The sequence below is a fragment of the Mesoplodon densirostris genome, chromosome 9 (assembly GCF_025265405.1).
Source record: "Mesoplodon densirostris isolate mMesDen1 chromosome 9, mMesDen1 primary haplotype, whole genome shotgun sequence".
NCBI classification, from domain to species: domain Eukaryota; kingdom Metazoa; phylum Chordata; class Mammalia; order Artiodactyla; family Ziphiidae; genus Mesoplodon; species Mesoplodon densirostris.
The window spans coordinates 15,508,326-15,524,219 of NC_082669.1; the positions used below are offsets into that span (position 1 = coordinate 15,508,326).

Sequence of the window (15,894 nt, forward strand, 5' to 3'; positions counted from 1 at the left end):
TTGATATTACATGGAATTATTGTCACCACATCTGACAAGGGGTGATGCCAGAAATAATAATGACTAACATGCAAAAAAATTGGAAATCTCAGGAGAATTAATCCTACCATATTTAAAATAGAAGAAATCATCGTGTTTGATGAGAGGATAAAAACAGCTCAAAGAATAAGAACTCTCTGGGGAGGCAGTATGCTGTGTATGCGTGCAGACATGCGCACTTGGAGCTTCAGTGGGTGGAGGTGAGACCCATGTGTTGGAGAAGGGAGAGAACCACACCAAAGTTCATGAAGAAGACTGAAGCTAGGCTCTTTCTCATTTTTATTCTAGTCAAGGTGAGGAGCATCTGAGAAAACTCCAGTCTCCAACCCTCGATGTTTTCTCAAAATATAGTTTTTCTTGTGGATATTAATTTGTTTGATAGGGTTTATATTTAATAACATAGGAGAGAGAGGGAGGGAGAGAAAATGAATAATTTAGATAGTTATCTGGGTGACCTATTCAGAAAGCAGATACAGTACCAGAAATGAAGCATCACAAGACTAAAATCTCACTGGTGGTCCTTTAGCACCTTCTACTCAAAGTATGGTCCAAGGACCAGTGCCTGCATCACCTGGGAACTGGCTCTACCTGTGGTGTTTTTACATGTCCACAAATTCTTTGACACTCCTCCCATCAAAAAGTGAAGCTTAATTCTCCTCTTTTTGAGTGTGGCTGGACTCAGTAACTTGCTTCTAATAGAATATCGTAGAAGCGACAATGTGTGGCTTCTGAGAGTAGGCCATAAAAGGCGCTTGCACTTCCTTCCCTGCTCTCTCATGGTTGTCTTGCTCTGAAGAAAGTCAGCTGACAGGTAGTAAGGACACTCAAGCAGCCTATGGCTAGGTCCACTGAAAGAAACTGAGGCCTCTTGTCAATAGCCATGTAAGTGAGCATCTTGGAAAGAGATCCTCCAGCCCTGGCTGAGTCTTCAGATGACTGCACCGTCTTGGCTTTTATCTTGTATGCAGTCTCATGAGAGGTCTGGAGCCAGATCCACCCAGCAAAGCTGCTCTTGAATTCCTGACTCACAGAAACTAGAAGATAACAGATGTTGCTTTAGGCCACTCAGTTTTGGAATAATTTGTTACGCAGCATACCACCCAAGTCCTACTGAATCAGAATCTGCATTTGAAAGCCTCCTAAAGGATTCAGATGTACACAAGAATATGAGAAACACAGCTCAAGAGGTCCATACTCCATTTGGTTTCTGCTTGCTGCCTTTCTCCTCATTAACTTTTTCAGGAGTGCCACTTATACCTTCAGGCAGCCACAAGATCTACAGAGATGAGGGCCCCAATTTTGCAGGACAATTAAGTGCCTGGCAGATAAGTATGAAAGAATGGAGAAATGCAAGACAGGGAAACAGCAATATCCATATTTTATATCAATCACTGAGTCTCTTTAGCTGTGTCATCTAAACACTGTCCATCTGAATAAACCAATCCATTTTAGCTCATCTACTGAGTGTTTAAGGAACATAAAACATTTCCCCTTTTAAATTACAATTCCATCTACAATCTTCCCAGTCTTATTGAAAATAGCCTAATTTTGATTTTAATTTCAAATATGTAAATTGAGGCTTCAGCTTGAGTATGTAAAAAATTGTTACTTTCATCACTAGAAAAGATTTGTTCAAGGATTTAGGCAGATTTACATTTTAACAACCAGTTTTTAATAAAAGACTGAGAAATGCCTGTGGGATGTAAATTACACAGGCAGCAGTGAGTTCAAGAAAATGGCCCAGAGTCGTTGAGAAAAAGTTGTGTTCTTAAAGGACTCCTAAGGGAAGAAGCCCAACAGGGCAGACAAGAGCATCTGTAATCAGAGGTTAAGTATAAAGCAGAGCTTCAGGTCAGTAAGTGGCTGCTTCCCACTGTACTCTGGCCAGAGTTGGTCTTTTTTTCTCATATACAAAGAGGGGTACAGATTTGTCATGTTCAGAAGAGTCATGCACATATGCACATGCACACAGCTGCTACCCTGGGCCAACCACAGACTATTTCTACATAATAATTTTATTACAAGGGTTAAGGACAACATTAAATGTTCTGCCTCTCCAATCAGTAAGCAACGTCTTGGGACAGGACCCCATCTACCTCTGCATCCCTCAAAGCTCCTGTCTCTGTGTGGGCGGAGAACGTGCTCTAGAAATACTCCTTTGCTTTGAACTACATATTGTTTCTGCAGGGTGATCCTGTAAAAACTTAAATCAGGTTACGTCGCTACCTGACCTAAAAGCCTCCAATTGGTTTCCCCGACAGTGGATTTCCGACCCCACGTCCCTACCACGGCCAGCAAGGTCCTGCCTGACTGGGCCCCTGCCCCTCACCCTCAAGCACTCCTCGAGCTTCACGTGCCCCAGGCCACCTGGCTTTCTTTCTGTTCCTCCAATGCCACAACTCTTTTTCACCTCGTGGCCTTTGCTGTTTCTTCTGACCGGAAAACTTCCCCCTGAGCGCCTCCTGTGTTGGCTCCTTTTCACCCTTTAGATTTCAATTGAAATGTCACTTCCTCAGTGAGGCCCCTCCCAGACCAGTCTATCGAAATCTGCATCTCCTCCTGCATAAGTTTACTTTCCATCTCATCAGCTTATTTATTTCTGTCTAGCTCATCAATCTAACATCTTGCTTATTTCTTTTCTTTACTGTTGATTTTCTGACTCCTCTGACTAGAATGTAAGTTCCCTTAAGGGCAGGGCTTCTCTCTGCTATGCTCATTATTGCCCCACTAGTTCTTCCCATTCTGGCATGTGGTAGTCTGCATTTCTTGTCCCCTTTACCACACACTCTCTTTCCTTCTGCCACACGGCTGGCAACATCCAGAAGCTCCCCAGCAGCTGTTTCATGATCCTGGGTGCTGGAATGAGGACCTCAGATGACCCGTGAGGAAAATGCAGCACAAAGGAGAAATCCTTTTTGTTTTAACCCACAGAGGTTGAGAGGGTTGTTATTGCAGCATAACCTAGCTCATCATGACTGATGCATCCGTCTTTCAGTGACACTGTATCGGTGCCACCTAGAACTGTGTCTAGCTTAGAGCAGATTCTTAATAAATGTTTTTCAAGAGATTAGGAAATGCAACCTAGTCTATATAAGTTTCTAGACTGCTGCTTCAGTAAACAGATTATCTGGATAATTCCTAGACTAAAGTACTGAGATACTTAGAAAAAGTCATGGAAGCTTTCAGTTACTGATGAGATGGCCAAAGACATTTAGAATTGATGAACAGAGCTATTGGTAGCTCTACTGACTAACAGGTACTATAGTGTTTAAGCCAATATGTTTTACATAGTCATGCCTGAGAGAATAACAAATTTAGAAGCTGCAAAATTCTTCACATGCTATTCATGAGATCAATGTTTGGAGGAAGACCTATCTGAGAAGCTCATGGATTTTGTACCAGGAACCAACTCATATGCGGGGTCCCTTAAGGAATCCCGTCATATCTGTAGAGCAACTGAAGGCCACCTATGTATGTTTCAAGCCTTATGAATTTCTTTCAGCACTGAATCACGGAGGCGGAAGATGGTATGGATGCCTAGAGAGAGTAGAGTTCTGGGCAAGGAGAGAGGCAGTGTGCATGATGGTTAGGGCATAGGCTCTAGAGCCAGCATGAGTGGTTTGACTCCCTGCTCACCTACATACTGACTGAATGATCTTGGGTTAAGTTACTTGACCTCTCTGTGCCTCAGCTTCTACATGTGTAAAATAGGACAAATAATAGTACCTATGGCAAAGAGGTACGGTGAGGATTAAATGCATTAACAGATAGAACACTTGGTACAGTGCCTTGCATATAGTAGGTACCCAGTAAAAGTTCATGTTTATTATTACAAGAACTGCTCCTTCCACCAAAGGATTCCAGTACCCTCAGGATGCTTACGGGCGGGAAGCAGAGTATGATCTGCATTCAGGAATACCCTATGCAAACAAGTTCCTAGACCTACACCGTGCTGAATGTCAAAGTCGCTGCAATTTTGTTTCCTCCCGTGTAAAGTTATAAAGGAACAGGTTTCCCTGTTTACAGGCTTAAGGATCTGGATGAGGAATCTTAGAGACCAAGGCTCTATGTAGTTACCCACTCATTGATGGAGAAGAGAAGAGAAGGAATGATTTAAGGTAGTGTATCAGTTTACAAAATCCCGGCCAAACTTTGGGAGGAGAAAGAACTAATTTGCTAGTAGTAACTGTAATTTCTATGGAAATATATCAGCTTACCTTCATTTCTAGCTCTTGGTTTGATGCAGGTAATCCCTGAAGTTTTGCTTCCAATTTGTATATAAAACTGAACGAGTCTGGGGGAAAAAATCCCAAAACACTTCAGTTTACTTACAAATAGATGAGCTCAGAAGATTTAGCCCTTTGTATTTTGACACATTAAAAAGTAAAACTCCTATAATTCTTAGGTACTACTTTTAAATTCGAAGGGCATATGACAAACAGAAACTACAAAGATTATATAGTAAGTTAATTCTGTAACCATTTGAAAACGTTAATTAATATGACCGTTAATTTTATTCTGGAATAATTACTGAAACAAAAGGCAACAGTTTAATTCCACTTCATTGTGACAGTCTGATATGATTTAGTGAAATCACTGAAATGGGAATTCCTTTAAATTGAGATGATACTATCCTTGGAAACTCAGGAGGAAAAATCTAACATTAAAAAGTTGAATGCTGGGACCTCCTGGTGGCGCAGTGGTTAAGAATCTGCCTGCCAATGCAGGGTACACGGGTTCAATCCCTGGTCCAGGAAGATCCCACATGCTGCGGAGCAACTAAGCCCGTGCGCCACAACTACTGAGCCTATGCTCTATAGCCCGCGAGCCACAAGTACTGAGCCTGTGTGCCACAACTACTGAAGCCCGCGCGCCCTAGAGCCCGGGTGCCGCAAATACTGAGCCCACGCGCCGCAACTACTGAAGCCCGCGTGCTCTAGGGCCCATGTGCCACAACTACTGAGCCTGCGTGCTGCTACTACTGAAGCCCGTGTGCATAGAGCCCGTGTTCCGCAACAAGAGAAGCCACCACAGTGAGAAGCCCGCGCACCGCAACGAAGAGTAGCCCCTGCTCGCCACAACTAGAGAAAGCCCGCACGCAGCAACGAAGACCCAATGTAGCCAACAATAACAAAAAAAATTGTTAAAAAAAAAAAGTTGAATGCTGTATTTGTTTAGGGCCAGATAGTTACCTGTATTACTGATTTAGACTCAGATGGTTTAATTTTTCACAACTGACACTCAGTGTGATGTAAACCATGCCTCAGTCCACAGTAAACCAACCTACATGGCAGGCACACCTCTGTGAGAAGGACTCAGAAGGAAGGGAAAGAGATTGGAGGCAGAAAAACTATGACACAAAACCCCGGATTTTAGTGAGAAGAAGGTCTAAAAGTTTCAAACATTTATTTAGTTTCCTTTCTTCCAATTCTAAAATAGTTTGATTAAAAATAAAAACACACAATTTTATTTTAGGTGTGCTACTATTTCATTTGCCCTTAAAACTAAGCAGTTATTTATTTTACCAGTAGGTGTCAGTGTAGGTATTTTAAATTTCTGGAACAGTTTTTCAATAAGTGAATACAAATAAACTTAGATAAATGGGGGTCATGACATTTTTGGACACAGAATTTAAAGTTGAAAAAAATTCTTTGTTTCTCCTGGCATATATTAAAATTAATACCAAATAGTCTTCATAATAACACAGAACTTTAGAAAACCAAGCTGACATACATTAGACACACAGGCCTTGGTGATGACTGTATGCTGATTAATGAATTGGAGTATAAGTTTTGCAGAAACTGCCTATTTTATTATAAAGTTATGCTTTATTTTTATATATCAGAATCTATATAGAGAAACATTACTATGTAAACCCTCAATAACAGAACAGAGTGTTGTAGGTTAGAACACATGGCACGGTAAGTACTATGTTCATGGAGAAGTATACCAATTCACTATTCACCTGATATTCCTGGTGTCCAGAGGGATGGTCCTTGCTTCTCTTTTTCCGGGGCCACTGAAGTACAGAGACTTGCCATCGTTAAGTGTTCCACAGCCTGTTCCAATCTGGCCTCCGGTTATCTTGTACCACAACGGGCTGAGCTTCCCCTCAAATCTGTCGAACATCTCACTGTGGTTAGGGACAACAGACACACAGGTTCCTTGTGTGGCTTCCGAGAAAAGAAATACACAGGAGAGAGGTTTTGTTAAAATCATGAGACATTGGAAGGTACATTCAGTGCATGGGCAAAAGAAGCATTGCCACAGGTGTTAGGGGAAAGAAACCACATCAAAATGTGAATCTCCCAATCATCTGCCTGAAATACAGCCATCACTTCTAACATCAAAAACACTATTCTGCTCCTATAATTTTAAATTTTTAAACAGAGAGACATCAGGAACCACACATTTCCATGATTCTTGTTACTCAGAGGATCTGTGTAAACTGAGAAATAGATATTGTCCACCACAAAATTGGTTCATTTGTTCTTTGTATTAGTGGATCAATAAGGGGAGTTAATCCCAGATTTAAAAGAAACACCCTGAAACCACGAGTGACAGCACTCTCTGCAGAAGGCCTGCAACAACATATGTTTGTCTTTGGTCATGCACCAGATGAAGAGCAGAGCGCTGAAAGGCTGGGAAGGATCCTTTGAAGTTCCCTCCAGGAAAAATTCTATAAAAAGATTGCGGAGCTTATAATATTTTCTCCGATTTTACTCTTTAATCTCAGCTTCCTTTTTATTTTGCTTGTAGCAACATCCAAGGGTGACTGTGGTCAGAAAATACTTCTCGTGTAAAGTGCTCTTTTGGCAGTCTTGGGTTTATCATTTCATAAGTTGATTTTTACTTTAAATGTATACAATTACGTTTTGTATCAAAGCAATGTAAAGAGCACAGGCAGCCAAGTGGTGAAGAGCTCCGCTGCCAGGGTTGGAAGCCTAGCTCCAGCAACTCCTAGCTTTGTGACCTTGGGAGAGTTACTATACCTCTCTGTGTCTCAGTTTCCTCAAGCGTAAACAGGGACAATAACAGTACTACACTATAGGGTTATTTATTGCTACAATTAAACGAGGTGAAATAAAAACACCTACTATAGTGCCTGGGATGAAGTACGGACTCAAGCGACGTTAATTAGTTTTACTATTACTAATAAATAAATATACTTTAGGAATGAAATTTGTGTTGTCATGTGTTTCCTTCTTAGGCAGTTCAAAACTACAAAATATCTCTGCACCTCATTTGCCTGGGTTACAAATTCTTACAATTAGGACTTAAAGAAGAATAAACTCAGAATCTATTGCCTTGGAAGAAGTAACATGAAATATAGTAACTAGAGACGAATATTTTACAAACAAATCATCAGACATGTCTGCAGCCTTACCAGTGTACCCCAGGTCACAGAAACACACCCCCGAAACGCAGTCCCCATGGCCACTGCAGTAACTGGGACAAGGCTCTGATATGTACACGCCATCCAAACCAAAGGGAGGCACATTCTTCTGTGAGCTGCTCTCCTGAATCCATCGGAATCTGGTCTTACTGTTGGGAAAAACAGCACAGGTGTTTCTTGTACCAGTATCTCATACCAAAGCACTGAAATACAGAACGTTTCAGAAAGACTCAAGAGATATTTAATATTTCTTTGGAAGTCACATTCACTTGATTGGTCACTTAACCTTCATAAGGTGTCTCTCTCAGATCTTTCTCAAAACTTCTTGATTTTTTCTTCAGCATAAATGTTTCAATATCAGGAAGATCAGATAAAGAAGATTCTGATGGCCAGAAACATAGGTTTTTGCTTGTACATTTTAAGAAGCTATTTGGTAATCTTTGAAACCATCAAACAGAATGTTCTTTGTTAGGACAAATAAGAGGACTCTGGCTATTTGCCATTCTCATGATTCTGGGAGGAAAGAGTCAAGTTCGCACTGACAGCTCTATTCCCACCTGTTGCCTTCCTTGCCCTCTTCTTCTTACCTTCAAATCTCCAAGATGCTCATTCTATAAACTCTTAGCAACCAGCTGGGCTGCCAATGGACACTGGTAACTGCCAACAAACAAAAGAGGGACCTGGTCCCAGTGCTTCAAAACCCTGGAACACCAGTGGCCTGGGCTACTGCCCAGTCCTATTTTCCCCACAACAGTTGTGAGGTTGCCAGACTAAAACTTGTCCCAGTTGCTTTCTAATCTTGCCAATCCCTTCAACACATCTCTTTTCTTTTCAAATATATGGAAATCCACACACATCTATAATTTCATACCAAGAAAACACCTCTTCCTTCTCAGTTCCATTAACATTAAAGAGGGAAGATGGATTAGGTTATCTGGATACCAGTTAATTTTGCTGCCAATATTTATAGACTTTTGAGTGAATTCAGTCTCTTAGTAGAATAAAGAATAAAGAATCTTAAAGATTAATGAAGATTGTCAAAGGTAACTGTAGACAAAGGTTCCTTTTCCCCTCTATTATTGTGAAAATAATACAGCAGTATCAGAATGCATTTCTTTCTGGCTCTCCAAATAGCTTTGGTAATTTGGCAACACTGAATCATATCCCTGGCTTTTTTTTCATTATTTTAAGTTACCTACTTTTAGCAAATTTGCAAATGTAACCAACAACGTTGTTTACTAGGTTTAAATTAATGCAAGTCTTAACACATTCTTCATTGTGTCAAGAGGAAGGTGAACACATCTTTTATTTACTTTGGAAATAATTCAAAATATGTTGGTCTTATTTTATTTTATTTTTTGTGGTACGCGGGCCTCTCACTGTTGTGGCCTCTCCCATTGCGGAGCACAGGCTCAGCGGCCATGGCTCACGGGCCCAGCTGCTCCGCGGCATGTGCGATCTTCCCGGACCGGGGCACGAACCCGTGTCCCCTGCATCGGCAGGCGGACTCTCAACCACTGCGCCACCAGGGAAGCCCCTGGTCTTATTTTTTAAGGCAAAAGACAATTGAATTGAAGATTAGAAAAACAGAGCAAAACCAAAAAAACAGAAAGGAAAAGAAAAAATCATGGGCTTTGGGAAAATTCCTCCCAATAAAGTTGTAACATTATTTAGCCTGTGAAGATATTTTTCCTTTCAAAGGAAATCAATGGAATTGATGAACAGCATCTTTTGCCAATTGCTCGTAAGAAAATGGTAAGCCCTCTATGCCCCTTCCAAAAGATAAGCTGCATATCTACGATAAAAGAGGAAAACATACCAATTCCCTGATAGACGTCTTCTTTAATTAGAAGTCATACTTGTCTTTTCTTTTATGTTTCTATAATATCAATAGAACCCAGAGAAACATGGATCTATGATTTCCGCCACATGGAAAGTGAAAAAAGAGGTAAGAATGTCTTTTCTTCACCTAGGCTCTCTCACCTGGGCGAGATGAGGGCATCTCTCTATCAACTGTTCTGTTTCATGGAAGAAGCCAGTTCAGACTGAGCCCCAGAAGCATTCAGAAAGTTGAAGAATCCCAACTGTAGGTAGAGTTCTAGAAACTTTGGTAATTCGATAGGGAGTGAAGGGTAAGTAAAGCCCTTTGACCCATCTCTGATTCTTGGGGTCCTGCAGTTTTCATTATAAAAATAAAATAATCAAGGTCTGGTCTGGCCAGAGAGATGAGGCACCCTTGTTTGTAGATTCTAAGGCTGCTATAGACCCAAGAAACAGAGTAGGCTGTTAGATACTTGAGAAGGCAAAAGACTTCAGGAGCTCAGTATTAAGGCATCCATATTTAAATAAATTTTTAAAAAAGTAAAATGACTAATCATTTGATGAATAGGGTGTCCAGGACATGTTGAATTAGCAACCAGCTGGGCTGCCAGCTGAGAGTCCTAGCTGGAAGCCCATATTTCAGAGTGAAAGGGCAAGAGATGGCACCTCTTTTCCTTCTTTTAATTTTTGTTAGTTGGCTTTTAGTTGGAAGGTACAAATCAAAGCAACAAAGATTTCACTGCTCATGACATAAGCAAGCGTTGCTTTATCTCCATTTCTCCAAGTTATGCCTGGTTCCTGATGCCTACTGCTTTTCTGTTCTCTTAGGAGCACAACCTTGGAAATGAGCACAAGTAATTTAGCAACCTTAGGGCTGCTTGAAGAAGAGGAAGAACTAGTAAGGAATTTACAGAAAAACATAATCATAGACCATCGGAGGAAGGGAAGAAATAAGTAGGCCAAAGTTAACTAATAGCATGTCTAGATTCCACATAGTTAATCTTTTTTTTTAATAGAGGAGATGTAGCTTTAAAATGATTAATATTATTAATGAGTGTGCACATGTGTACATGTGCTATTCATATCTTTTCAAGGAGACACAGCAGAATGCAGGACAATGATTTCTTGCTGAGCAGCACTGAATTTATTTTGGAAAACATATTTTAGAAAGGGAGGTGTCTTCAATTAGCTAATCACCTGTTGCGGGTCCTTATTCTTCATTCAACCAGCATTTACAAGTGCCTATAACATGCCAGGCGGTGCCAGGGCTGGGCACATGATGGGGAGCAGAATTCCTGCATGGTTCCTACCTTTACGATGCCCACAGTCGAATGAGAAGACACATTTAATCAAACCCCTGCACAAAGAAATGTAAACGTGCAACTCTGATAACTATCACCATTAAGAAGGGCATAGAGGGCTTCCCTGGTGGCGCAGTGATTGAGAGTCCGCCTGCCGATGCAGGGGCACGGGTTCGTGCCCTGTTCCGGGAAGATCCCACATGCCGCGGAGCGGCTGGGCCCGTGAGCCATGGCCACTAAGCCTGCACGTCTGGAGCCTGTGCTCCGCAACGGGAGAGGCCACAACAGTGAGAGGCCCGCGCACGGCAAAAAAAAAAAAAAAAAAAAGAAGGACATAGAGCCAGGAGAGCATGAGTCTTAGAGGTCTTTGACCTGACAGTCAGGAAGCTCTGGGAAGGTGTTATAGGACGTGATGATTGAGGAAAAGACAGAATTTAATCTTATGTAATTTAACTAGAAATAAACCACAGTACAATTCGACTATTCATATCGTTGAACAAAACTTCCCCTTTGCCCTGCATGTTCTAGATAAGGAAGAAATAAAAGGCAAGACTCTCTCTCTCTTTATTCTCTTCCCCAACTGCCACCTTTGTTCAAAGGATGCCTGAGTGACCAGGAGAACCAGTTTCTACCCCTCCCCCTTCCACCACCACACTTCAGAGGGGTGTTGCATCTGCCTCTCAAACCAGGAAGGTGCATGTGCACCTGCTTGTCCTGTGATAGGTGGTGGTGGAGGAGACATTCTGCAGCATAGTAAGCAACAGGGTTCCTAGTCCTTTCCAGAGACGCCGACTTCTTGCATTCTGCGCAGGGAACCTAGAGCAGGCTCAGGGGCATGCTGTGTGGTTGGGAGACAGTCAGGAGTCACGTACCAGCACATATTTACCACCGCCAGTGTCTCTCCTCTGTAGGCAAGAACCAAGAGACTTAACCTGAGCACAAACTGCTCCTTTGAGAAAATCAGCTTCGAAGTATTTGTCAAAGAGCAATGTTCTAGTAACTATTACAAGCATGTTGCCTTGTGGCAAAATAGGTCCAAACTTTAACAATTTTCACACTTAGAATTCTCAGCTTTCCAACACTGCATTTGGAGATATCTGAGTTTAACATATTGCAGAAGAAACAACAACAGCTCATTTACTTGGGTTGAAGTAGAAACATATTTACTGTTCTGTAGCAGAGAGCTCTCCATCACAAATGCCATCCACCAGCAAGCTGGATGGTATTCAAATGAGCCACGAAGCCAGATCCTAATGAACAAGATTTCTTCTTCCAAAAGCTGAGGTCCAAGAAAATATTGATAAATTGGGAGCCTCAAGATTTTGGCTCACTTTGTGATGTTAAGGACAACCTTTTTTTATTTCTCAGATGTGGCTTTACCAACTGGGTGTTTCCACTCAGCATCAAACAAACTGCAGTTTCAGATTCAACTCTGTATTATCTGGCTTTGGGGTATTGCACCAGAGGTGTGCTCCTTGACTCCTGATTCTATTGGCTACTTTCACAGTGATGTCTTCCAGCATCCTGGTACCCTAGTCATTGCATCAAAGATGCAGCCCTTGATGCACTCCAGCTTCATGGCATGCTGCACTTGTCTATTTGGAAGAGATGTGGTTGGGCCACAGTTTCAGAAAAGCATGGGGAAGAGGCAGGCAGGGGTGGAGGAGATAATTACAAGGGCTGTACTGTTACATGCCTAGCTTGAAATGGGCAGAAAGCAGGATGAAAGGGCTATGTAGCTGCAAACACAGATATGTTCTTATGGACAGAGGTCTCAGAGGATGAAGCCTAGAGGGTAGAACCAACAGCTGAGAAGAACAACAGATTAGGGAGCCACTCGTAAGGAGCAGAATTATCTCAATCAAGAAAACTTTCTTATCCTGGACATTGCTCGTGGAGGAGGGAACCCTAGTAACAACAATCTTGCTAGCTTTCAGAATTCCTATGAGCCAGTGGTTGCTATGTGCTTCCCATTCTTTTCTCTCTTTTTGAGTTGGGGTGTCTGTTGTGTTTATCTTGTCATTGTCTCACTGTTGTATGTTGGGTAATGGCTGGGGTGGATAACTTGTTTCTTTAGGTCATAGATCAATGGGTCAAGAGAAGCCATATCCAGGGAACTCCGACTTGATAGAAATCATGAAATCAGTGACTTAGTACCTGATGCTGTGATGAGATGAGTGTTTGGGGGTTTTGGGAGGAAAGTGAGTACATCTGCCTGGGGGAGACATGTGAGTCATTAGGGCTAGGACAAACTATGGTAGGTTGTTACAATAATGCCCCCCAATGGATCATACTAAATCTTCTTCTACAAGACTTCCCTGCACTTCTTATCAGAAAGGGGAGTCTGTTTTCTCACCCTCTGAATCTGGACTGGTCTTGTGACTTGCTTTGACCACTAGGATGTGGCAAAGAAGACAGGGTCTTGCAGCTTCTACTTTTCTTCTCTTGGAACCACCTAACTGTGGAAACTGTTATGAATACTGGGATGGATACTGGGATGAAGACCACTATAGAGAGAAAAGTCCTACTAATCCCAGACGCTAATCAACCTACCAATTGAATGCAGCTACATTATAAACCTTAGGAGAGACCAGCAGAAGAAATACCCAGCCAATTCCATAAAACCATGAGAAATAATAAACCACTGTTGTCTTAAGCCACTAAGTTTTGGAGAGGGATGTTGCATAGCCATAGGTAACTGTACAAATATTATACTAGGCTCTACTGAGGAATATAAAAATGGAATAAAGATGATTTTTAAAAAGTAATGCATCTATGCATTCCTGATCTTTTTGCCTTCCACTGGTTAAGAGATGACATGGTCTGGAATAGCTGCCTTGGATCCAGAGATAGAAGTTGTGTGTTCAGAATGGCAGAGACACCCTGTAAACTCTGAAGTCCTCACCTGTGGACCATTATGCAAGAAAGAATGGATTCTAACTTGTTTAAGTCTTGTTAAGCATTTGTATTTGTTTCTCTGTTATAGTAGCTGGGCCTGTATCCTAACTAAAGCAGAATGCAAGTCAAATTATTAAATTTCACTAAAGAAGGTCAACTCATCAACTCTGCCACATACACATCAAACCATCTGAGTCCCTCTTTGATACATAACAAAGTACACTGGCATGTAAAGACAAAAAAATTACTTATATGTTGACTTGGATCCACTGACTGATAAACCTTTTCTTGGAACAGCTGGCATTTAAACATTAAGTTCCAAAGTTTAGTAGATTACCACACAAACTTACACATCCTGACCATACAAGTTTCTTACCCATTTGGGAAGTCTGTGTACCAAAGTCTATGGTGTAATTTTTGGAGGTATGCACATCTAAGTATTGAGGGAGGCAGATGAACACAAGCAGCATATCCAGCTAGATGCAAATTTGGTGATCAATTAGGTGAAAGATTACAGACAGAATGGTCTCTACAAACATTAGAAGTAAGCCACTCCTATAGATTTTCTAGCTTTTATCACTGTATCAGTCAGGATGAGATAGGTTGCCAGAGTAACATGCAGCCCCTAATCTCAGCGGCTTAACCCAACAAAAGTTTATTTCTTGCTTATGCTATAATGTCCAGTATAGGTTGTAAGAAAGTCTGTTGATTGTAGACACTCAAGGACCCAGACTGACGTAAGCTTCATCTCAAAAGAGGCTTTCATGAAGCAGAGAAGATAGCAAAATGCACATGAACTCTTAAAGTCATATGTTTAATTTCCACTCACATTTCATTAGGCAATGCCAAACTTTATTTTTTATATAAATTTATTCATTTATTTATCTATTTATTTGTTTATTTTTGGCTGTGTTGGGTCTTCGTTGCTGTGCGTGGGCTTTTTCTCTGGTTGCGGCGAGCGGGGGCTACTCTTCGTTGCGATGCATGGGCTTCTCATCGCGGTGGCTTCCCTTGTTGTAGAGTACGGGCTCTAGGCGCACAGGCTTCAGTAGCTGCGGCACGCAGGCTCAGTAGTTGTGGATCGTGGGCTTAGTTGCTCCATGGCATGTGGGATCTTCCGAGACCAGGGCTCAAACCCGTGTCCCCTGCATTGGCAGGCGGATTCTTTACCACTGTGCCACCAAGGAAGTCCTGGCAATGCCAAACTTTAAAGGGTGTGGGGAAAGTATAACCCTACCATATTCCAGGAAGGAAGTAAGCTGGAAATATTGATGAATGGCACTAATGAGTATCTCAACCATATATTAATTTACATCACCAGCAGTGCCAGTAGTCTTATTATACCATCTCAGCTCTGCACAGAAATGCTTTGACTGAGTCACAATTGAATGTTATGTTCTAGGATTCAATTAAGAAGTGTCTACTTGAAGAATGCTTCATCTTTTGAAAAATTATAGAGTTAAAACACTGATTTTCATGTTACCTACTCTACCTGACACAAAGATACATATACGTACTATAAAGGTATTCTAGAACTGAGTGTAGAAAAAAGTAATTTTTATTTTTTTAACAGAATATATGTATTTTCTTTCTTTTTACCCAAAAATGAGAATCAAATGACCCTATCCCCTGACCTCCCACACTATGTCTTAGCTGCCAGGAAGCTAAGAGTTAAATTTGTTGCCCTATTACTGAAACTAATTTGCTTCAAGTTCTTGATCCATTTGTCTCATTCTTCTGTCAATTGATTTTAAATCTTTTTATCTATTGTTATAATTATTTATCTCAATGGTCATTTAAAGGGATCTTTTATATTGTAAGATATCTCAAATTGTCTATTGAAGGAGGCAGTACATTCTCAAAAATCTCTATGTAGTGAAAGTCTGATACGATAATGCCTTATAACTCCCTTAGCTTTTAAACATCTTTTGTTCAGGGCTGTAATCCAGTGCCCAGAACAGAACTTGGCACAGGTAGGTGGCTCAATAAATATTTGTTGAATGAATGAATGGAGGAGTGAGTGAGTGAACTTTTTCACAAGTATGAGCGTCATTTCCTCAAGAGTCCTTACAGCTAGAGTTTATGAATTCTCTTAGGTTATTGAGATAAATGAGATGAGGATACTGAGATAAATATATGCTCCTCAGAAATGGCAACTATGGCACATAATAAGAATGGTCACTTTACCTGGATGCAAGAGACCTGGGAATAACAATGGTGATTCTCGTCCATTCTTCAAAGTCCCCTGTGTGATACAGGGTGGGCTCACTCAGTTCTCTGGAGTTTCCTTCACATCCTTTGCCTGCAGAAGCTGGGTAACAGCCTTCTTTTACCAGAAACCAGGACATCCCAGCATCGTGAGAGTACTGAAGAAGTACTGGGGCAGTGCTGCTGAATTGATTGGCACACCCAATGTTTAGCTGTTAAAAGGAAAGACAG

General features: G+C 41.3%; 1 protein-coding gene across 2 annotated transcripts in view; it reads right to left on the reverse strand.

Annotated features, from left to right (window-relative positions):
• Window positions 1–15,894, reverse strand: part of RELN (reelin) — a 527,861-nt gene that overhangs the window by 85,838 nt on the left and 426,129 nt on the right. For both annotated transcript variants that reach the window (XM_060107639.1, XM_060107638.1), the window contains exons 28-31: window positions 15,643–15,875; window positions 7,427–7,584; window positions 6,005–6,212; window positions 4,257–4,333 (exon numbers count right to left, since the gene is read on the reverse strand). In XM_060107639.1, coding sequence (XP_059963622.1) covers window positions 4,257–4,333; window positions 6,005–6,212; window positions 7,427–7,584; window positions 15,643–15,875 — 676 coding nt within the window. The remainder of the gene's footprint in view (window positions 1–4,256; window positions 4,334–6,004; window positions 6,213–7,426; window positions 7,585–15,642; window positions 15,876–15,894) is intronic.